General features: G+C 54.5%; 13 protein-coding genes across 13 annotated transcripts in view; 7 read left to right on the forward strand and 6 right to left on the reverse strand.

Annotated features, from left to right (window-relative positions):
* The window catches only part of UMAG_15030 (uncharacterized protein), a gene marked incomplete at both ends in the record, with an annotated part of 1,583 nt that extends 949 nt beyond the window's left edge, over nt 1-634 (forward strand). The window contains one exon of the mRNA XM_011388556.1: nt 2-634. Within this exon, the coding sequence (XP_011386858.1) occupies nt 2-634 (633 nt within the window). The remainder of the gene's footprint in view (nt 1) is intronic.
* A 138-nt stretch (nt 635-772) lies between these two features.
* Nucleotides 773-1,603, reverse strand: UMAG_11627 (uncharacterized protein; the record flags this gene model as incomplete). The annotated part of the gene is made up of 2 exons (XM_011388498.1): nt 773-1,414; nt 1,520-1,603. The coding sequence occupies 2 exons, from the start codon at nt 1,601-1,603 to the stop codon at nt 773-775; spliced, it is 726 nt and encodes a 241-aa protein (XP_011386800.1).
* A 259-nt stretch (nt 1,604-1,862) lies between these two features.
* Nucleotides 1,863-3,206, forward strand: UMAG_00805 (uncharacterized protein; the record flags this gene model as incomplete). Its single annotated transcript, XM_011388272.1, has 1 exon — nt 1,863-3,206. The coding sequence occupies one exon, from the start codon at nt 1,863-1,865 to the stop codon at nt 3,204-3,206; it is 1,344 nt and encodes a 447-aa protein (XP_011386574.1).
* A 117-nt stretch (nt 3,207-3,323) lies between these two features.
* UMAG_00806 (uncharacterized protein) lies at nt 3,324-4,211 on the reverse strand (the record flags this gene model as incomplete). Its single annotated transcript, XM_011388273.1, has 1 exon — nt 3,324-4,211. One exon carries the CDS (start codon nt 4,209-4,211, stop codon nt 3,324-3,326), a length of 888 nt encoding a protein of 295 aa, XP_011386575.1.
* Nucleotides 4,212-4,746: 535 nt separating this feature from the next.
* Nucleotides 4,747-5,807, reverse strand: UMAG_12111 (uncharacterized protein; the record flags this gene model as incomplete). The annotated part of the gene is made up of 3 exons (XM_011388535.1): nt 4,747-4,767; nt 4,867-5,005; nt 5,101-5,807. The coding sequence occupies 3 exons, from the start codon at nt 5,805-5,807 to the stop codon at nt 4,747-4,749; spliced, it is 867 nt and encodes a 288-aa protein (XP_011386837.1).
* A 510-nt stretch (nt 5,808-6,317) lies between these two features.
* UMAG_00808 (uncharacterized protein) lies at nt 6,318-9,221 on the forward strand (the record flags this gene model as incomplete). Its single annotated transcript, XM_011388274.1, has 1 exon — nt 6,318-9,221. One exon carries the CDS (start codon nt 6,318-6,320, stop codon nt 9,219-9,221), a length of 2,904 nt encoding a protein of 967 aa, XP_011386576.1.
* A 270-nt stretch (nt 9,222-9,491) lies between these two features.
* UMAG_12112 (uncharacterized protein) lies at nt 9,492-9,920 on the forward strand (the record flags this gene model as incomplete). The annotated part of the gene is made up of 1 exon (XM_011388536.1): nt 9,492-9,920. The coding sequence occupies one exon, from the start codon at nt 9,492-9,494 to the stop codon at nt 9,918-9,920; it is 429 nt and encodes a 142-aa protein (XP_011386838.1).
* Nucleotides 9,921-10,304: 384 nt separating this feature from the next.
* Nucleotides 10,305-10,646, forward strand: UMAG_11628 (uncharacterized protein; the record flags this gene model as incomplete). The annotated part of the gene is made up of 1 exon (XM_011388499.1): nt 10,305-10,646. One exon carries the CDS (start codon nt 10,305-10,307, stop codon nt 10,644-10,646), a length of 342 nt encoding a protein of 113 aa, XP_011386801.1.
* Nucleotides 10,647-11,024: 378 nt separating this feature from the next.
* UMAG_11629 (uncharacterized protein) lies at nt 11,025-11,558 on the forward strand (the record flags this gene model as incomplete). Its single annotated transcript, XM_011388500.1, has 1 exon — nt 11,025-11,558. The coding sequence occupies one exon, from the start codon at nt 11,025-11,027 to the stop codon at nt 11,556-11,558; it is 534 nt and encodes a 177-aa protein (XP_011386802.1).
* Nucleotides 11,559-11,721: 163 nt separating this feature from the next.
* On the reverse strand, nt 11,722-12,225 carry UMAG_11630 (uncharacterized protein; the record flags this gene model as incomplete). The annotated part of the gene is made up of 1 exon (XM_011388501.1): nt 11,722-12,225. The coding sequence occupies one exon, from the start codon at nt 12,223-12,225 to the stop codon at nt 11,722-11,724; it is 504 nt and encodes a 167-aa protein (XP_011386803.1).
* A 523-nt stretch (nt 12,226-12,748) lies between these two features.
* UMAG_00810 (uncharacterized protein) lies at nt 12,749-15,364 on the reverse strand (the record flags this gene model as incomplete). The annotated part of the gene is made up of 1 exon (XM_011388275.1): nt 12,749-15,364. One exon carries the CDS (start codon nt 15,362-15,364, stop codon nt 12,749-12,751), a length of 2,616 nt encoding a protein of 871 aa, XP_011386577.1.
* A 550-nt stretch (nt 15,365-15,914) lies between these two features.
* UMAG_00811 (mitochondrial 54S ribosomal protein uL1m) lies at nt 15,915-16,973 on the forward strand (the record flags this gene model as incomplete). The annotated part of the gene is made up of 1 exon (XM_011388276.1): nt 15,915-16,973. One exon carries the CDS (start codon nt 15,915-15,917, stop codon nt 16,971-16,973), a length of 1,059 nt encoding a protein of 352 aa, XP_011386578.1.
* Nucleotides 16,974-17,249: 276 nt separating this feature from the next.
* Nucleotides 17,250-19,742, reverse strand: UMAG_00812 (putative bifunctional purine biosynthetic protein ade1; the record flags this gene model as incomplete). Its single annotated transcript, XM_011388277.1, has 1 exon — nt 17,250-19,742. The coding sequence occupies one exon, from the start codon at nt 19,740-19,742 to the stop codon at nt 17,250-17,252; it is 2,493 nt and encodes an 830-aa protein (XP_011386579.1).
* Nucleotides 19,743-21,272: the final 1,530 nt, after the last annotated feature.

Here is a 21,272-nt window from a genome sequence, read left to right on the forward strand (position 1 = left end):
GATTCTCAAACGCAGCAGATCCATGTCGTCGTCGCATACAGACCATTCGAGTTTCGGTCAGGCTTTGACGACCATCGTCGGTCTTCTGATCCACGCTGCAGCGGATGGCATCGCTATGGGCGCCTCAGCTCAGTCGGGCGATGAGACGCTCACCATGGTCGTCTTTATCGCCATCATGGTGCACAAGGCTCCAGCTGCGTTTGGTCTGTGTGCCATGCTCATGTCACAGCGCCTGTCACGCACTTCGATTCGCAAGGCCGTCGCTATCTTTGCCTTTGCCTCGCCTCTAGGCGCGCTGGTCACCTACGGTCTGCTCGCTATGTTCTTTGACTCGGCCAACACAACCGTGCACCGAGCCGCAGCAGACGCACAGGGTGGCATCGACGGCAAAAGCATCGGCACAGCGCTCGCATTTTCGGGCGGCACTTTCCTCTTTGTCGCTTTCCACGCCGTGTTGGAACTTGCCGGAGCCGAAGCGGATACGCTTCCGTCACTCGTCGGCAGCGCAGACGCGGCAGGCGAGACCCAGATCTTGGGCAAGTGGCTGAGGATAGCACTGTTGATCGCTGGCGCTTGCACTCCGAGATTGCTCCAGAGCGTGTTGGCTAGTTTTGGAGGCGCACATCATCATTGAGCTCACCTTGCAAATTGTATTTGTACTCGTTCACCTTGGACATTGAGCGCGGTAAGGTCTATGTTGATCGCGTGGGAATCATGAATGTTGTGTGATCCGAGTCTTGGAGCAAACTGAATGAGTGGTGGTTTTGGAGCGTCAGAGTTCGTGCTTCTCCGATACGGTGGCAGCTTTGGCATTGGTCCTTTTCCTCGCTTGTGTGTTCTCTCTCTCTGCTGTCGGTGCTGTGGTTGTCGAGCGTTGTTCTGCCGGCTTTTCCTTGTCCTCGTGGATCTCGTCGATCTTGGCGTCGCCCACTGGGACGACGATTTCGTGCTTGGTTCCCGGGATCAGACTCGTCAACGCGCCCCCGATAGCAATCAACGTTCTTGAACAGACCATCTGCCAGACGGTACTGCTTACAGCACCTTTGGGCGCCCTTGGAAGTGCCAAGAACCAGCCCGCAGGACCAAACCAACTATGCTGTCCTGGCGGCAACCAAAAGATGGCGGTCTTGCTGTACCAACTTGTGACCACAAACGGCATCACTGTAGTTACGATGAAAACGAGGCCGGAGACCACCATGTTGAAGCGCGAGCGCGAGCTGGCAAGAGTCGAGTTGATCGTCTCGAGAGTGCCAAGTTGCTTGTCGACGGATCGACGCAGTTTTGCCCATTTGGCGAATTGATCTTGAGACGATGTGGCCGAGAGCTGCTGTTTGGTAGTCAAGATTTCGCGACGCAGCTTGCGTTGCTGAGAGAGGGTAGAGCGGTGAAACACAGCTGTGTACAGCAGCCACAGCTGTGAGACCAACCACAACGTGATGAGATGAACAAGTCGTTATGTCAACCAAGCATTCTATACACTACAATCCAACGTGTAGAGACGAGAGATTCGTCAACTTACGATGTCCTGCAGCCTTTGCTTGCCCATCAGCGCAATGGTCTGTACGACCACGACCGAGAGGAAAATGACTATGGCTGGATGCATTTCGTGCAAAGCGCGCCTTGGGCTTGATGCGACAAATGTGGATGCGAGATCGTGGATGATGTTGAGGATCCAAATAGTTGCGCAAAGCGAGTCCTTCAGGCACTCACATTCACGATTTTCTTCGCGTCGCTTCTCAGCAGCACTTGGTGACTGTTGCACTGTGCGTCTGCCGGCCGAATATCTCAGACGCCTCCACACCAACCCTTGCTGCTCACCATCGTGCCACCTTGACAGCAGCAAATATGTTGCGTTGACAGCCATGACGGATGACAAAGTCAACACAAGACCTCAAGTACTCGCGTGGGGTAGCAATCTGTTTGCTCAGCTTCCTACTTGTCCACACGATTATGATGGCGACACCCGGCCACGTCGGACGCTTGACGCCGCAGCATGCATTATAGCGACGTGCTCGTATCAAACCGTCTTTCGCAGTCCAAGTGGCGAACTCAGGGCTCATGGTGAATCACCGCATCTCATCGAACACGTCTGTCAATGCTTGCTCCAAGACCGTCCGAAAACCGACACGCTTGTCTTTGTGGGCAAGGATATCTTCGAAGCGGTACTGGATGTGGAAGGCGGAAAAGCGTGTTTTCTAGACTACGCTGAGGAAAGTGAGCGAGAACAAGCTTTTTGCACGATAGAGGGGAGCAGGTGGAAAACCGCAGCTGTTGATGGGAGGGGTCGATGCATGGCAGTGGACCTAGAAGCACACGTATATCTGTTTGGCTCGGTTGCCGACTTGAAAGCTGCAACTCAAACAGACGAGGCTGCGGTCAAGCTCAGACAAGAGGCGAGATTCCAAGCTCACGTGTACTCGAATGACGGCCTAGTAAGCCCTGTACAAGCAACTTCGGTTGCAAAGCTACCTCGGTTTGACAAGGTCTCTGCGGGAAATGCGCACTTTGTGCTGCTCTCTCGCAGCAACAAAGAGGCACATCTCTCGCCAATATGGATCTTTGGCGACGCTCGATTTGGTGCTGTTCCGATCAAGCCGTTTGACCATACCATTGTTGTGGGCTTGCTTGTTGCGACCTCTGAAGCAGCATCGACTTCGCCGACTGACATAGCGTATCTTATGCCAGTGACGCACTTTTCAACCCACGAAGGGTTTCCTAGTGGCATTGCGGATGCCTGCGCAGGCTCTCGACACACGTTGGTCCTCACTTGCGACGGCGACCTCTATGGATGGGGCTGGAATGAAGACTCGGCTCTCCTGCCCTTCGGTTCTGACGAGAATGGGATATGGGAAAACAACATTGTCTACGAGCCAACGCTCGTCCCCCTCCCTCGGTCTGGCAATGACAGCGACGTCTCTATCGTGTCCATCAACGCTTCCAACGGCCGCTCATTCGGCATCACCACACAAGGACAGCTGCTTGTAGCAGGCTCAAACGAATTTGGATGCCTAGGTCTCAATGAAACCCTTTCCGGCCTCAAGAAAAAGCCAAGATTCGAACGCGACTTCAGCCAGATCAAGAAGGAGTACGATTGTGTCAACGGATGGCAGATGCATCCGGACTGGACGTTCGAAGGCGATGAGCGGGTGGTGGATGTACATGCTACGATGCTAGCAACTCTCATCACAGTTGAGACTACTTGCTAGAACAAATTGTGGCCGGTGTGAACCTTGCACGAACTTATAGGACAATATAATACAACCATGTATCACAAGCAACAAATGTGTGCGTTGGTGGAAGGGCAAAGGAGGAGATGAGCCGTTTCAAGCATCTTTCATCTCAACGTCGGCTCCCGCTGGCGCGGCTGCGACTGGATGCTCGTCTTCGAACGTGGTAGCAGTAGCGGTAGCGGCAGCGTTTGGATTCGTCAACAAGAGCTTCTCTTCCTCCGCTGCTGGTTGCTGTTCGGCTTCTGCCCCAGCTGCCAGCACTGCCAAGGTAGCATTGTCCGTTTCTTGGCCAAGCACTGGTTTGTCGTGCAACTGCGATTCGACCTGCGGTTGAATCTGAGGTGTGTTTGAGCCTGTAGCCGTCGCAGTGGCTGGTTCGCCTTGGGACGACGGCGCTTGACTGAGAGGTACGGTCTGAGAAGCCATTTCCGGTGCGGAGGCGGCAGGTGTGTGGGCAAGAGAGTCGCTGGGAGTATTTTCCCCGGTAGTGTTGACGCCTGATGTTGGTTCTGAGATGGTAGATTGTGTGACATGAGCCGGAATAGCAGAAGCCGGAGCGACATTGCTGGCTGCTGTTACTGGTGCTAGTGCGGGAGCAGGTGTCGATGGTGGTTCTCTTGGAGCAATAGTGCCCAAACCACCGCCTGCACTCGACAGAGATCCACCGCCGGCAGGCGTTGCTACAGCCGGCGCGTTGTGAATGCTCTGAACAGGTGCTTCTACAATCGCTGCATCATCTTCTACTCGATCCTCCGCCAGAACGTCCTGCTCCTCTGGGAAAGTTACGAATTCGTCTGGAACACGAACCCATTTAAGGATCTTGATGCCAACGCCGGCTGAGCCCGAGGCAGAAGATGCGACATCCAGGGCTGTGCCTGTAGGTACGACTCGTTCTTGACGCCACTTGACAATAGGCTCAGTCGCCTGTCGGCGTACCTCTTGCTCAATGTTGGGTACGAACCGACCTCCAAATCTCGACATGATTGTTGCAAGGCGGAGAGAAAAAGAAGAAGAAGAAGAAGCAGCAGTTATGGTTGATGGTGGTGGTGGTGTGGAGGGGAATGAGGTTTCAAGATTGCAAATTGCAAATCTTTACGCGTGGATCGTGAATCGTGAATGTCAGAACGGTGTTGGATCAAAACGCGTTCTTGCAGCTCCATGGGCCCCCTTTCAGAGTCTGAGTGTAGTAAACAACGGATATCATGTGCCACATTTCGGCTTGAAAGTTGGCGATGCCTCTGTCGCCGTTCACGATGTTCCACGCCAACACTTGATCCGTGTTGGTAACTGGTAAGCACAAGAGAGCCAAGACGGTACACTGGGTGGTGACAAGATGGAGTATGCAAATGTGAATTGGCGCAAGCAATGATGTCGTACTAGTACACGAATGAATTGAGTACATGAATGGATTGATGGTGAAGCCCAGCTAGTGCCAGAGTAGAAATACACGCATCCGCGCCGTGCCAATGCGGATCGATCGTATGGCTGTGGTGGCAGTAGAAGCTTCTTGCACCGATCATGCTCTCGCAAAGGTGATCTAAAGGGGAGAAGAAGATGAGACACTCATCATTGAAGAGCAGGTCAGTAACGAAGCACAACAGCGTGCGAGACCATGCCAAAACAACGTATCACTTGCCTTGAGCTTGTCACCTGCTCCGAAATTGTAGCCATTGAGGGCGCCACGAGCTGTAGCGCTGGATGGGATATCTGCAAACTCGACGAAAGCAATTTCGGCCTTGCCAGGGATGGTTTGGACATCGACATAGCCTGGGTATCTGTTGCAACAAGGCACGTAGCAACAAAAGCAAGCCAAAAGGCGTCAGTCAAGCTTGAGCAACACATGAGTCGACATTCCAAAGAGGCTACATACGCTGAGAACAAGCTCTCGAGCTCGCCTTTGCCGACTCCTTCGGGGATGTTTTGCAAAAAGAGCATCTTGTTGGGCGGGAGATATTCGTCGGGCATCTGTTGTTGCGTCCTCTTGGGAGCCGCTTTCTCGGGCTGCGAGATCTCTCCGGTCGCAGCTTTTTTGGCTCTGATCTTCTTCTCCAGTTCCTTCCTCCTCAAGACATTGTCTCGTCTCGCCTTCTTCTTGTGTTGCAGCCTTTGCTCTTTGTGCTGTTTAAACATTTCTGACTCGTGGCCTCCCTCGTCCTTAAGCTTCTGCAGCACCACGGCATCTGATTTGGACTTGGCAAAACTGATTTTCATCGCTTTACCGTACAGCGGAAAAAGATGCGCTTCTCGTCGAGCCTTGTCTGCTGCGTGAACGTCATCGAGCGAGACAAACGCTTGGCCGCGCATTCGAAGATTTGTATGCGCCGTTACCGAAAGAACGGTGGCATAGTTGGAAAAGAGGTTGGTGAGCGTTGCTTTCATTGTCTCAAGCTTGACCTTCTCGTTGAGATTCTGGACATAGAGCGTCTGACCGGCATCCGAAGGCAGCGGTGGAGGATCGTCTGATTCGCTACTCTGATCCATGGGCACCCCAATTGGTGATGGTGGTGGTGGTACCGAGTGCATGCTTGGTGGCACCAAGCCAGCGCCAAAGGGTTGAGGTGCCAGCGAATTTGACATGTCTATCGCCTCAACTTGCGCTGTTGCAATTGTGTACAGGCAATGATGTGAAGCGAATGATGAGGATGGGGTTGAGTTGTGTGAAGAAGTCACTCACTCTCGTCACTTGAATAAGCCAAAGCGCGCCGAAACCCGAACTGACACGCCTCTCTGCTCGGAAGTCGGTTCTGAGTTGGCGTCAGAAAGCGCTCGTGACTGTATCACGTATGTGAGAAGCCCCTCCAAAAAAAAAGTCCAAATGCAAGCTGAAATCACGAATCACGTATCGAACCCTGAAACGCGCCATCTTTGAAATTGGTAACTGTGAACCACACATCCGTGAAGCTTTGTCTTGAGCTCCGTCATCATCCATCCGTACGAGCCATCACGCATCCTTCCCTTCACTTCACTTGGGCTCGCACTTGCCATTCCTGAACCTTGCTGCAAGGCGTAACTCTGACATTTTGAGCACGCTCGTCCGCCCTCGATCCCTCGGCAAAGGACTGTACGTCTCCTTAGGCGCGTTTCACCATGTCGTCGCGTATCGAAAAGGGAGGAGCTCGGTTTAAGCCATCCATCGTTCCTAGAAAGTCGACCGCAAGAGCGACGCCGGCCAGCGTACCAGCGACAACAGCTTCGCAGCAGACATCTGCACAGTCACAAAAACAGACTCCAAACACATCGACAGCACCGCCACCATCGCCATCGCTAGTTGCGGTTGGGACAGATCGGCAGTCGCGTCCGCCATCCGTTCGTAGCAAAGCTTCAGCTGCTGCCGATACAGCTGCTACGAGCACATCTCAGAGCTATGCGTTCAACGTAGCGCCTTCCATCATCTCCCAGCCAGGCACCGCCACGACCGCTCGCACAAGCATCACCGCAGTACAGCCCTCATCCAGCTCCATCAAGCCAAAGCCAATCTTCCGCAAACCTTCCATCTCCAAACCTCGTCCGGGTTCGAGAAACTCGCTTACTCCGGCACCTCATCATGCGCAACCAACCGCCTCGACGTCTGCCTCCGCAACCCAGCCTGTACATGCTGGAAGTGGTGCTGACGTCCCCATGGCTGATGACGAGTCTGTGCCTCTCCATGTCCGCGTTCCTCCTAGCATCGGTGCCTCTTCTGGTGCTAGAAACTCGGACGCTAGCTCCTCACATGTCGACGCAGAACGTGTTCCGATTCAAACTGACGTCTCAATCGACAAGGCTTCTCAGCCTGATCCCGTACAAGTACCGCTCCGATTGACAAGATCCAAAGGCGCTAGCACAGCTCCATCCGACACTACGGCTGTAGTTAAGCAAAGTGCTTCTCAAGAAGAGGCCACACCGGCCTCACGCCCGCAACGCAGAGCTGGCACCAGCTCAACTGCACCACCTGCACCTCTGGTCGAGCGGAATGTTAACGCTAGCTCAACCCAATCATCTAGAAAGGGCAAGGGGCGAGAAGTTCTTGTGACAGACCAACAAGCAGATAGCCTTGAAATCCCCCATACCCTCAAATCCAGTCCGCAAACTACTCAGGCCAACGCTCCGGAGACGGAAACTGAGAAAGCTGCCCGTATCGCTCAACGTAGGATGGAAGCAGCTGCACGTCTGCACAAACGCCGCCTGAAACGTAAAGAGCTGTCTACTGGTAAGCCCAAGCGGCCCCTCTCGGCCTACTTGCTTTTTGTCAACTCTGTGCGTCCACAAAGACAAGCTCAAAATCCAAATGCACCCCTCACAGAGCTCACGGCTGAGATGGCTGCCGAATGGCGTCAGCTTGCACCTGCACAAAGGACCAAATGGGAGACCGAGGCATCCCTGCTGCGCCAGCAGTATGATTCGGCTCTGGAGACATGGAAGCTCGCACATCCACAAGGCGTCACGCTCGGCCCAGAGGATGAGAGCGATATGGAGACCACCTCAGAGCTCGGTGATGACGGCGAGCGCATTCGTCGCAAGAAGCGTCGCACCACTTGTTCTCGCAAGCCACATACCGTATCGGATGATGAGGAAGGGTATCGCAAGCAGGTTTTCCATGAAGGCGAACAGCTCACAGCTAGTCGCATCGATCCCTCCAACGTCACAATGGCCGACATCAGCGCAGCAGATTTCAAGAAAGGTCGTGCAGGTCCACGCACATTCGAAGCCGAGCGCGTCTACACCAGGCTCGTACACGATAGGCGTGCAGCGGCAAAGTCGGCAGCGCTGGGCGAGCACGTGTTGGGAGAAAAAATGCTTCATGCTTCGCCTTCGCCTGCACCAGCTGCAAACATTATTCGCACAGCAAACGGAATGCCAATCGCCACTGGTCAGCAAGAGTCACTTGAGGGCGAAGAAGAGATTGTTGCGGACCAGACGGGCGATGACAACGACGACGACGATGGTGAGACCGACGCTGATGGCACCACGGATGGAGAAGGTACTTCCAACAGTCGTCGTGCACGCAACAAACGAGAAGCGTCGGTCGCTGCTACAGAGGTCTCGTTCCGCGAGAACCGTTTCGCGGTTCAAACGCGTATTGTCGACGGCAAGATTGTGCTTGACGAAACTTCGCTTTTCGCCAACTACGGCAACGGTGAAGACGACCGTGATAACATGGAGGTGGTCGACGAGCGAGAAGGTGATCGTTTCGTCAATGCCTCGACCTACTCACGCAAGCTTGGCAGGAACAGAAAGTGGTCCGCCGACGAGACGGCCAAGTTCTACCACTGTCTGCAGCAGTGGGGAACGGACTTCGAGATGATCGCACGTCTCTTCCCTGGTCGGGACAGGGTCATGATCAAGAAAAAATTCAACGTGGAAGAGAAGAGCAATGGGAAGCTGATCGATGAGGCGCTTAGAAGTTCGATGCCAGTCAATCTCGAGGCGTATGCACAAGCAATCGGTGTTGATCTGTCAGGACCACCGCCCGAGATCAGGGCTGATCTGCAAGACATTGAGTCGCTCACTGCAGCTGCTGCAGCATCAGTTGATGCAACTGTCAAGAAACGCGAGGGTACAGCTCCCGCTTCTGGTCGCAAGGGCGAGCTGAGCGATGCTGAGCAAGACGATGACGACGATGGCTACGGATACGAGGAAGTAGTTGAGATCGACGACAATGGTAATGAGCACGTGATCCGTCGTAGGTTGGGTAAGAAACAAAGTCGCAAGCCAGGCAAGAAGAGACGTAACTCGACCAGGAAGAATTCGGTCTCTACGCATGCGCCATCGGAAAGCGCACACGCGCCAGCATCACGCGCCGCGATCAACGCCGACGCTTCGGTGACAGTCGACGCAGCTCAAGTAGACTCGAGCACAAACGGGCAGCCCGAGACCAGATCCGGTGGCCCTCCTTCGATCGGTAGCCGCAAGAGCACCAGAGCGACGCGCAATCGTGCCGCTTCGATCAACAGCAGCAAGCACGCACCGCGCGATCGAGCCCAAGTCGAAGAGATCGTTGGCCAGCTGTAGCGGTGATGCAGAATTGGGTTTCCTGCTTTCCCTTTGTCGTTGGTTGAATGCAATAGCACACTTATGCATATTGACCAATGAGGATGGATCTCCGGCGTTGCTTGTGCTCTCGAAAATGTGCGTTGATCATGCGATCTAGAAAGCGACGAGCGTCGTCGGCATGGAATGCTCTACACACTGCGTACAGACTCTACGCGTATTCTGGGGGCGCGCGGTTGTGGGTACGATTAGACAAGCGTGGTTCTGACGCTAGCGTCACTGTTCGGGCCAATGTTGGGATGCTCAGCTTACGTCGGCGTTTCGATCTCTGCCGCTGTGAGAGCGCAAGCTGAAGCGCAGCAGCGTTTGCTATGCATCACGCAACACAAGAACACAGCGTGGATCCGTGTTTGGCAGTTGGCGCTGCACGAAGCCGTCGCTCTCGTGTTTGCGAGCCGACCACCAACGAGCACGCTCGCTTCCGTCGTCTCGCGCCCTCGATGTTTGGAGCCAAGCCTCGAAATGGCGTCTACAAACGGCAAGCCGCGCTCGCATCTCAGACACCTAGCAACTTGCGAAATCGCACACCGAGGCCCAAAGCATGCTTCTACAACAGGCTTGTGTAACGCCGATTCGCCGTCAAAGACCTTGGATGCATCTCGGCTAACCCTTTTTCACTTGATGCTTCCATGCCATGCCCTAAGAAAGGCGCTTACTTGACCGCCGTGCATAGCACAAGCGAACAGAAACGTGCCGCTCTGTGCAGAGCAAAGTGTCTATGCGACAACGGTCCAAGCCGCATCGATTGATTTCAGCCAAGGACAATGGGCTAACAAGTGGATGGCCGTTCAGATGAGCGTTAAGTATGCGGTGAGATCTTTGAAATTTTGAGGACAATCGCTCGCTAAGAGTATGGCGTCAAGGGTGGTGACGAGCAGTTCAGTGCAGTAAGCTGATCAACGCGTTCCAAGTGATGTAACTGTGTACCAGCCGAAGGATCAAGGATCAGTCGTCTGGTCATAAAGGACTGCTAGGCTCGGTATGTAAGCACCACCTGTAAGGCAGCAAGCTTAATAAGTGATACAGATAGCCCAACATCGCACAATGCTCATCTTTCAGAATCTGCTCGCCCTTCTGCTGCTCGTCAATGTCGTGTATGGCGCTTCAGTCCGGCTGAGCTCACGCCAGACGGACCGCAAAAGTGACAACAGCGATAATGCCTCAGCTACCTCTATTTCCAAAGACGCTGGACCTCTTGGTCTCGACAATGCGCATTGTGAAAACGTCAAGCTAACGATCCCTGTCAACGTGCAACTAGCCAACTTTACCAATGTCGATAACAGTTACTCGAACCAGTCCTATATTACTCGGCTTTGGATTTCACCGAGGCTCAGGCCAACTGGACCACCGAGCATGGCCCGAGTAGGGACGCTTGGTTCAAGTTGAACCGCACTTTCTCGATCAAACGCTTACTACTGTACGCCGATGCGAGGTGCTAGGAACAACAGCGCGCTGTGGACCTTGGTGCACGGCATCGGCTTCGATTCGAGCTACTGGGACTACACGTTGTCGAAAGAGTACAGTGTGGTCAGGCATGCTGCTAGTTATGGATACAGCACCTTGAGGTAGGACAGGCTGGGAACCGGTGCAAGTGAGACGCCCCGAACGGGAGGATTCGATGTCGTTCGTGCGCAGACCGAGGTAGCCATCTACCAAGGTGTGCTGAAACAGTTGAGCAACACAACCCGCGTCGGCGGAAAGAGGCACAACAGGATTGTCGGAATCGGACACTCGCACCGCTCCGTCCAGACGCAGGCTGTGTCGATGATGACCACGGGGCTGCTCGATGCCGTCGTGCTAACCGGTTACACAACCAACTCTACTAACCTCCCCGGCTACCTTCACGCCGCCTCTTATTCCATCGCAAATAGAATCTTCCCGGACCGCCTCGGTAACAAGTCGGACATCTGGCTCGCCACCGGGAGCAACGCTTGGGACATGCTCGGCTTCTTGTACGCTCCTTACTACTCGGAGGCATCATTCGACCTCGCTCGCAGTACTGAGCAGGCTGTAACCGTGGGATCACTGTTCACCGTTGGCGCTGTCGGTGGCCCGTCTAGCTTCAGCGGTCCTGTGCAGGTAGTCAACGGCGCCAAAGACTTTGTCTTCTGTTCGAGCAATTGCTGGGCCGGTCCAAACGGTACCGACATCCCCAGTGGCGTCAAGATGCTCTACCCGCACGCAAAGAACTCTACCAGCTACATTGCCGAAGATACCGGCCACCGCATCACTGCCCACTACAGTCAGCCCATGGTCGCCAAAGAGATTTACAAGTGGATTGCTGCACAGGGTCTGTAATCACATGATACTCTTGCATTTGTAGTGGATTGTGTTTTACGTCGTTGCGTATATCGATGATGAAGATGTGGCTCGTGGTTTCGTCGAGCTCGGTATGGAGTGGAGGCAAGTATGTGTGGCGCACACGGTGAGAAGCACAGTGAAGCGTTGAGCGATTCGGGAACTAGAGTTTTGAGCGTGGCTCTTCTGTGTCGACGAACAACGTGGACAGAGGGACTCTGAACGATTTTGGGATGGTAACGGGCGTTCTGGTATGACGATCGACAAAGACGTGGGTGGAAGTGATGAGTGCGGCTGTCTGTGTTGCGTTTTGTTCGCGGATCGATACCTGATATGTCACTGAGGAGTTGCCTAGCTTGACGACCCTGAGTGCCACAGTGAGGGGAGAGGGAAACGAGCAAGAAGCAAAGTAACGGCAAGAGTTGGTGATGACGAGGCCTACAATGTGTGCTCGAGGCTTTTCCGAGTCGGACGACGGCGCACGGTGTGCAGATGACGATGCATGAATGTATGGCTCGAGCCCACACGCACTGATCAGGTACGCATTGATGATGCTATCAGCAATCAGGTAGTAAGACGAGTTGTTCAGGTGCCCGTACTGGTCGTTGTCCAACCAGCGAGTTTGATACGTGACTGCATATGGCCACGCGCCTTCGGGTTGCGACATGATGCGTGAGGTGGAAGGGTCCGATATGTCAAAGCCAGTGTCCAGACGCGGACGAGAGCAACGCCGAATGTAGCTCTGCAACAGATGGTGCGTGCAACGATGCTCGAATTGCTCCAAAGCATCAAACTAGACAATTCCTCAATCACGAATCATCGCATCGTGAATCCGGAAACCGGCGTATGTGATCACTCCGTTAGCCGCCAAATGGATCACGAATGTCAATCACATTCACGATTTTAGCGAACCTGCGAATATTCACGATTCACGATTGGAGATGTATTCACGATTAATCGTGAAAAAGCACGAGCCTGAAAAACGTTGAAAATCACGGACCAAAAATCGGGAATTGCGAATGGTGAATTACGAAGGCTTTCTCATCCTCAACGCAGTCATGAGTACCATTCGCATCTTGGCAAGATGATTTCGCTCTATGAGAAGCATGGGTTTGGCTTGCATATGCAATCCTCATGTGACGATGTGGGTATGTATTTATAGCACCGCCGATGAGGGCAAACATGCTTGCTTAATCCAAGTATGCCTTGAGTTGAGCCGCGGATTCCAGAGTCGTTTCTTCATCCAACGCATTCAACGGCGGGGTCACCGCCATGGTTGCCCTTCCTTTCCTGGCTCCACCTGCCGCTGATGACGGAAGAGCAGACCTAGCCGTCCTGGGATGAAGCGACCTGCTTGCTCCCGTCGCTAACCTCCTTGATCCAGTCGCACGCTTCAGCAGCTTCTGCACTGCATCGTCCAACTCAGTCACTGCATTTTGCAGTACCGTGTACGCTCGCAGTTCACGCTGCGCGTCGAGATCGTTCGATGCTTTGGGTATCTTGTGCGATTTGCACTTGACATGGACGAGTTTATGCGCAAGGTATCGCAGCCAGAGCACGTTAGTCGTGGGGCAGTAGGCTTGCCACGAGCCCTGCGTGGCGATTCGCATCTCGCGATAGACTTCGAATTGCGTATCACCCGAACCTTGAAAGAGCGACTCGTCGTCGAAGGGGTAGTACAACACCTCGGTCTTCTTAGACCTGCTTTTGGTGTTGGTGGCACCCGACGTCGTGCAAGCACGCGAGAGGGTAAAGTCGATCACCGTAGCCTTTACTCCAGAAACGCTCGGGTTGAGTAGCCAACTTGATACCTTGTCCTCGACGCGAGTCTCGGCGCATGCATCCTGCACAACAGCCTGAACGAGGATGTTGCCCCAATGCAAATCGCGGTGCTCAAACTCGTACTTCGCCTCCATTGTGCCCAGCCCGCCGACGACCTGCCAAAAAATCGAAGCTGCTTGCAGCCAAGACTTGATCCTGAGACTCTCCAGATCCGTTCCGCCGTCGGTCATGACAAGCACAGCATAAACTTGTTGACGACCCAGAACGTGAGGTCGAACGTTTTCTGCGCCTTCACCAGTCTTTGCACGGCGTTTGGCGTCCCATCGGTCCCAAGCTTGCAGCAGAGCGGCTGGATACGCCCCTCGCACGACATGCGCCGCACGAAGCGAGACAAACGAGTCCGAGGCACGCAACTCGCGTCCAACGAGCTGCATTAGGCGGATCTCTCGTTCAACGTCGGCAGCGGATGAAGTGGATGGCAACTCGTCATTTTTGACGTTGCTGCTAGTTTGAGCGCAAGTCGGCGCTGAGATGGGAATGATCTTGAGCACAACTGCCTCTTGACCATCCTCGTCGGCTCGGCATGATGCGGAGATCTTGAAGACCTCGCTATAGCTTGCTTCGCCAATCTTTTCCACTCGTCGGCACAGAGGAGTCGCTTTGGTAGAGGTCGAGCTTGAGCGCAACTGTTGGACGACGTCCGCGAAGGATTTTGGCTTGGTCTGAGAGACGGAAGCGAGCAGATCAGAGAGGTGGTCTTCAGTTGAGGTCGCCTCGTCACCGCCCGACACGTCTAGATCAGCGACTTGAGCAGCGAGTTGAAGGGTAGGATCTTGGTCATCTGAAGCTTGCTTTTCGGGCTCGTCATCCTCGTCATCACTGGTTGCAGCGATACGGCGGGTAACGCGCTGATTCTGCCTAGCTTTGGCCTTTGTCACAGAGGTCGATTTGTTACTCATCCCTACAAAGGAGTCATCACTGCTGGTGCCGACCAGGCTGAAAGACGACTGGCTGGTGCCTCCAGCGTCAAAAGATGAGTCTGAAATACCATTGCACGAGGATAGCGATGAGTCCGAAACAGCAATGGCAGATGACGGTGCCGATCTCCGGGTAGTTGTGTGCCGTGGTCTCGAGACTGTGGACCTTCGAGGGGGTTTGCGAGCTGCGTTGGTTGCTGTCTTGCGTGGACTTGGGCATTGATTCTGCTGCTGAAAGTGCTGACCCTTCTCTTCGATCGAGAGTTGGGCCAGCTGTCGAGCCTTCTCAGCAAAATACGACTTGGTGGGAACCGGACGACGAGGTGTCATGTCTCTGTCGGTGAAGTCATAGTCTTGGATGGCCATACGTGCCGCTTGAGCCGCTCGCCGTGACGTTCTGCCAGCTGGCTGAGTTGCTGGTGACGTCGATCCGGTTGGCAAACTGGGCACAGCGAATGTGGGTGCTGTGACTGCGGTCGACTTTCGGAACGTTGGAGGGTCGTCGACGGCATCCTTACTGGTCTTGCTCCGACGTTGCTTAGGGGTTGCGTCAACAGCACTTTTGGCGGGGGCTTTTGTAGCAGCCTTGTTGGGGCTGGAATGAACAAGTGATTTGGCGGCCACCGCGTCATCTTCGTTGAAGATCTTGTCGGAGAGCACATCCCTTTTCCGCCGACTATGTTTGTCCTTTTTGACAGGTGAGGAGCGGATGTAACTGGGTGAAGAAGCGGTAGGAGAGCTGGAAGCTGGCTGAGAGGAAGAGCTAGAGTCGCAAGTCTGGGGTGCTGAGCTTTGGTTGGTTGCTGAAAGGTGGTCGAAAGTCTCGTCGTCCGGCTCGTCATGTTTCAGACGTAATGTGGATGGCAGCACGGAGGCTCTGGATCTGCCATAGGTGGCCCTTGGTTTCGTTTGTGGCTTGAAAAAGCCGAAAGGGTCATTCTCATCCTTCTCGAGTGAGATGAAGGTGCTCTGTCGGTTTACGACCCTGACTTCCGCTTTGCGGCCGTACACCGACACCTTTTTGGTGTTGCCCGAGAGGAAGGACATGTTCAGATGGCGAAACTCCTTTACCGTTGATCTAGATTACGAGCAACGGTCCACGTCAAGATGGTGACGATGTTGACCAGCACGGTGATAAGACTGCCGTGTTAGTTGAAAGTCTACCGCACCCGCCCGAGGGAGAGCCAAAGTTGTGCGAAACAGCTGCTCTTGTCTCCCTGCATCACATTCACGATTCACAATTTGGTGATAATCACGAATCGTGCAACACCAACACATCACATCCTTCCACAATCACGAATATTCGTGAATCACACGGCCACAAATCGTGAATCGACGCGAAGCCTACACGTGACTTTGCACAATCGTCGGATTACATAAGCTGGTCGCTTTTAACAGTCGAAAAGTGTCAAGGCGCATTCGTGATTATTCACGATTCGTGACTTGTAATTTCTTCCTTTGCCGACAAGCTGGCGAAAGCAGCTTAGACTGGAGAAGGCGGGATTCATGGTTGAAGAATTGCATCTCTCGCAGATCGCTCGCATCGACTTGCTCCACCACCTTGTTCTAGGCCTACTCGTCTCTCTCTCGATCAAACATGTCGTTCCTCATGCCCGGCACAGTGGTTCGGGCGCTGGCATCTGCTCCGTGTTCTAGCTCTCGATGCTTCAGCACCTCGGCGGCCGCGTTGAAGAAGTCGAACCGTGCTCGTGGTGCTGCGAGAAAATCGCCTCGTAACCAAGCGCTTTTCGCTGCGCTATCTCCGCGTCTTTCACCCAGACAAGGTGGTCTTGCCACAGCCGCTGTCAGTGCTGGCGGAAAGTCATCGCAAAAGGCTTCCAACAATCTGGAACCGAAGGAAGGTGAAACTCTGCTCACACTCGAACAGGCGTGCGAACAGCTTCAAGCACGCGGAGCTGCCAAGCGACCGCTGAATGCGTTCGAAGTCCACATTGTCACGTCGGTATCGTCTCATCAGACCAACGCGCTTCGAGGTCGCATCGCATATCCCAAAGATCCACGAACGAAACAGGAGCGCCTTCTGATCTTTGCCGAGGAAGGCTCGGACGCTGCCGAGGCTGTCAAGGAGATTGTGCAATCGGAAGCAGCATCGTCTTCTTCACCGTCAGAGCCGGGCATCATCCTCGGTGGCTCGGAACTCGTCTCACAGGTGCTCAACAATCGCATTGCCGGCTTTACCAAGGTTCTCTGCACCAACACTCTGCTCTCCGAGGTGTCCAAAGGCCTTGCAAGGTCACTCGGTCCCAAAGGTCTGATGCCCAATCCGCGTCGTGGAACCGTGGTACCGTCGGATGACCGCAAGGCGATCCTCAACGCTATTCGCGAGTCCAAAGGCGCTATGGATTGGCGCTCGGACAAGGTTGGCGTGATTCGAGGCGCGGTTGGCCGTCTCAACTTTGGCAAGCAGGATGTCAGGAACAACGTCACAACCTTGCTCGATGCAATTGTTCAGAAGGTACCCACGCTCGGCTCGCAGCAGGCAGTACAGGGAACAGGTCAAACCAAGCAATATACGCCGCGTGAAAAGCGGTCACCTGGCGAGCTCAAAAAGGCCGCCAGCATAATCAAGCAGGTCCACCTCAGCTCAACACAAGGTCCAGGAATTAAACTCGACCTCCGTGATGTACTCGCCTAAGTCGGAATCTGCATCCACATCCCGTGAATCAGGTCCATGTAATCCTATCAGCTCTGTCGGTCACGACCGCATACAATTGTGGTGTGTGAGCACACTCGGCTTCCTATCAACCAGACGTCTGTCGCCAAGTGCCGACATGCGGCTTGAGACCGACGCCCAATCGCTGCTTGAGCTGCTTGACGTGAATGAAAGGTATCTATAAAAACTTTATTTCTCTTTGCTATGAATAAACAACATACAAATCACAGAAGATCGACCTTGTAGGACGAGTAAATCTCAGAGCGACCAGCTTTGCAAGTTGATGTAGTGGACACCCTCACCGTCAATCACACGGCCCATGACGACGGGGCGCTCGCCCGCCTGGCTGAGCAGACTCAAGATCCTCTCCTTTTGCGCCTCTTGGACGATGAGCACCATGCCGATGCCGTTGTTAAATGTCCTGGCCATTTCTTCCGGCTCGACGTTGCCTGTAGCTTGCAACCAGTCGAAAAGCGCGGGCCTCTGCCATGATGCAAGGTCGATCTCAACACCCTTTCCGGGCGAGAGGATTCGCGGAATATTTTCTGTGAATCCACCACCGGTGATGTGCGACAGGGCCAGCAGGCCGTGTGGCTCGGCAAACAGCGGCGTAAGCGCCTCAACGTAGATTCGTGTGGGCGCGATGAGCGCATCGCCGAGGGTGGCAGCAGGCACAGAGCCGTCCTTCTCTGCCGACCAGGGGCAAGGCGCGGACAGCGAAAGACCGGACCGGGCGAGAATCTTGCGAACGAGCGAGAAGCCGTTCGAGTGGACACCGGAGCTATGGAGACCTACGAGCACATCGCCAGCCTTGAGCTGGTCGAGCAGTGGCAAAAGTGCCTCACGCTCGACGGCACCAACGGCAAAACCAGCAAGGTCGTAGTCGTCACCGTCGTACATGCCTGGCATCTCGGCAGTCTCGCCTCCAATGAGACCACACTTGGCCTGTCGGCAACCCTCAGCAATACCCGAGATGACTGAAGTGGCCACAGGGACGCTCAGCTTGGAGCACGCAAAGTAGTCGAGAAAGTAGAGGGGGGCTGCACCCTGCACGAGAAGGTCATTGACCGACATGGCAACCAGGTCGATACCGACGGTATCGTGTTTGCCCATGTCGAGCGCAACGCGAAGCTTTGTTCCGACACCGTCAGTACCAGAGACCAGCACTGGGTCTCGCATGCCGATGGCCTTGAGGTCAAAGGTACCACCAAAGCCGCCGAGCGAGGCATCGCAACCGGGTCGACGCGTCGACTTGGCCAGAGGCTTGATGGCCTCGACGAGCGAGTTTCCGGCATCGATGTCAACACCAGCGGCGGCGTAAGTGAGACCGACACCCGTCGATTTGCCAGCCGCAGGCTTAAGCGCACGGTGAGCAATGTCGCGACGGAAAGTCTTACCCTCAAACTGAACAGCGTCGACACCTTTGTAGGCGAGTTCGACGGCCTCTTGGAGCGTGTTGCCAAATGCTGAGACGGCAATGACACGGCCACCAGCAGTGACAAGCGTTCCAGTAGCATCAATCTTGGTACCGGCGTGGTAGACGGTGACGTTCTGGGGAACCGGACCAATGGTGATGGGGACGCCGGTAGGGTACTTGCCAGGGTAGCCCTGGCTGGCGAGAACGATGCTGACGGCGTGCTGGTTGCGTACAACGGGCTTAACCGAGTCGAGTCGACGTTGGACGCAGGCCAGCACAATATCAGCAAGGCTGGTCTGAGACTCATCGAGCAATTCGAGCACGGCCTCGGTTTCGGGGTCGCCGAAGCGGACGTTGTATTCGAGCACCTTGGGACCGTCGGCGGTGAGCATGAGACCGACAAAGAGCATGCCGACAAAGGGGTAGCCTTCGGCACGCATACCATCGATGGTGGGGACGAGCACCTCTTTGCGGATACGAGCGGGGAGGTCGTCGACGAGACCTTCGGGTGCGGGGGTGTAGGCTCCCATACCTCCTGTGTTGGGGCCAGTGTCGCCTTCGCCGATGCGCTTGTGGTCCTGGCAGCCGGGGAGAGCAGTGATGGTGTATCCGTCGGAGAAAGCGAGCACCGAGAGCTCGGGACCGACAAGCCTCTGCTCGATCAAGAGCGATGAGCCAGCATCGCCAAAGACCTTGTTGACGAGAATATCCTCGACACCTACACGGGCCTCTTGGTCGGACTCCGGGAGAAGAACACCCTTGCCAGCAGCCAGACCGGACGCCTTAAGAACGACGTGCTGGGCACCGCCAAGCTCTTGGATGTAGGCGAGACACTCTTGCACCTGAGTGGCATCGAACGACTGGAAGGCAGCGGTGGGAATGTTGTATTTGTGCATGAAAGCCTTGGCAAAGGTCTTGGAGCCTTCCATCTGAGCGGCAACGGGCGAGGGGCCGAAGACGGGGATGCCGACTTTGCGAAAGGCAAGCTCGACGCCATCGACGAGCGGCTGTTCTGGACCGGGGAAGCAGAGGTTGATGTCATTTTGAACAGCCCAAGCCGTGATTTGGCTGAAATCGCCGGAAGCCTTGGGCGAGTCGATGTTGGTGCATTTAGGACCGAGGCTGGCGGTACCGCCGTTACCGGGAGCGCAGAAGACGTGCTCTACGCGAGGCGAACGGAGAAAGTGGTTGGCAATCGCATGTTCACGTCCACCGGAGCCGAGGATGAGCACACGGAGCGGCGCGGGCGATGGGAGCATCGACTCAAAGGGAATGTTGAGAGTGGACGAGGCCATCTTTGCACGCTTGTGAGCAGGTTCTTGTTGCACGTGCATGCTAAATCGCCTCTGTGATGAGACGAGATTCGACGCACAGGGAATGCAGGAGGTGCCAGCGATGACGAGAGACTCGGACGAGCAGTGGAGAAAGCCGACCACCAAAGAAGAGGAAGAAGGAGAAACGAAAGAAGAAGGCCGAAGACGCGCAGCTACCGATACCAGTTGCTTGCTCGTCTCGAGATGGACCCACTTGGTTGTGTACGACTCGTAACTGGTTGGCTAGCTGCAACACCAAAGCTGTCAAGAGAGTAGCCACGAGTAATTTTCTTATCCTTTTTCTTATTTTTTTTCTTTACTAACCCTAACGTATGTACTTGTGGAGTCAGACCCAACACAAAATCACACAAAGGAAGAACAAATCGCGAATGGCTTCGCGAGCTGACCCTTTCTTTGCCGTATCAGACAGCCCGAAGCTCCAGCTTGGCCTCACTCGCGACTCGCACTGAAAAGAGAAAGCGGGAAGCATAAATCACGAATAAGTTATAAAGTTAACCACAATCGTGAATTGCAGAAAAAATGAAAAAAAGCGAAAAAACTTTGGACCTTCGATAGACAAGAATACTCCGAAATCCGAGAATTTCAAAGCAGCATCTATCGGCCGGATTTACAATTTCGCCACATTCCTCGGCCCTATCTATCAATCACGAATTTGACATTTTGAATTCTGGAAAATCGTAAATCGTACAGTAAATCACGAATGCCAGTCACGAGTCATGAGGGGATTCACGCTTTCATGCAATCCTGTGAACTTGAGTGCTAAGGCCAGTGGTGCGTAAGCGAGGGTTTGTACACCACATTGCCCTGTCGATCCCTGCCTGCACCAATATACGCCGAGCTTAACTTGTTCCGGTCCGGGATCTGCCTGGTTTTGGCATACAGGCGGGTTGACTGCCTTTCATTCCAGACATGTATCGGCCAGTGGAATGGACTGGTGCCCAAAGCGGCTACGGGCAAAACCAGAAGGTCTACAGTATCATGTATACAACAGGGAGGGTGCTCTCTATTGCGCAGCTGTGGCTGGATGCACCGCTCGGTTTCGGTTCAACAGCTCCGGGGCCAAGACGCGAGATAGCAAAGGAAACGCGCTCTCTTGGCAACCAACCGACGTAAGATTGGTGGTTGGCAAGCGTGAAGAGCCGGAGCAGATGGACACGCATTCTAAAGATCCGAGTTGCTCCGCTTATCTGATTTCGCCGAGCGACCCACGACTCGCCGCAAACCAATTTTTTTTAGCGGCTTTTCTGCCACTCGAGCCTATCAGATGGCGATTCAAACGGCGCCACTTGCCGCTCTCTTGGCCGACGATCTGCATGAGCTATTCACATTGTAAGCGTATCGGTGCTGTTGCATGCGTGGGTCGACTCGCTCAGCGCTCCCAGCACTGCCGGACTTTTTCGATCTCCACGGAAACATCCTGCATCCTGCATCCTGCATCCGCCCTGAAGCCAAGCCCAGCTAAGCCCAGCTAAGCCCAGCCAAGCGAAGCGAAGGGCGGCTGGGACACAAGAAGAGCAGAGGCCAAAATGG

Source organism: Mycosarcoma maydis, chromosome 1 (assembly GCF_000328475.2).
Source record: "Mycosarcoma maydis chromosome 1, whole genome shotgun sequence".
Lineage (NCBI taxonomy): Eukaryota > Fungi > Basidiomycota > Ustilaginomycetes > Ustilaginales > Mycosarcoma > Mycosarcoma maydis.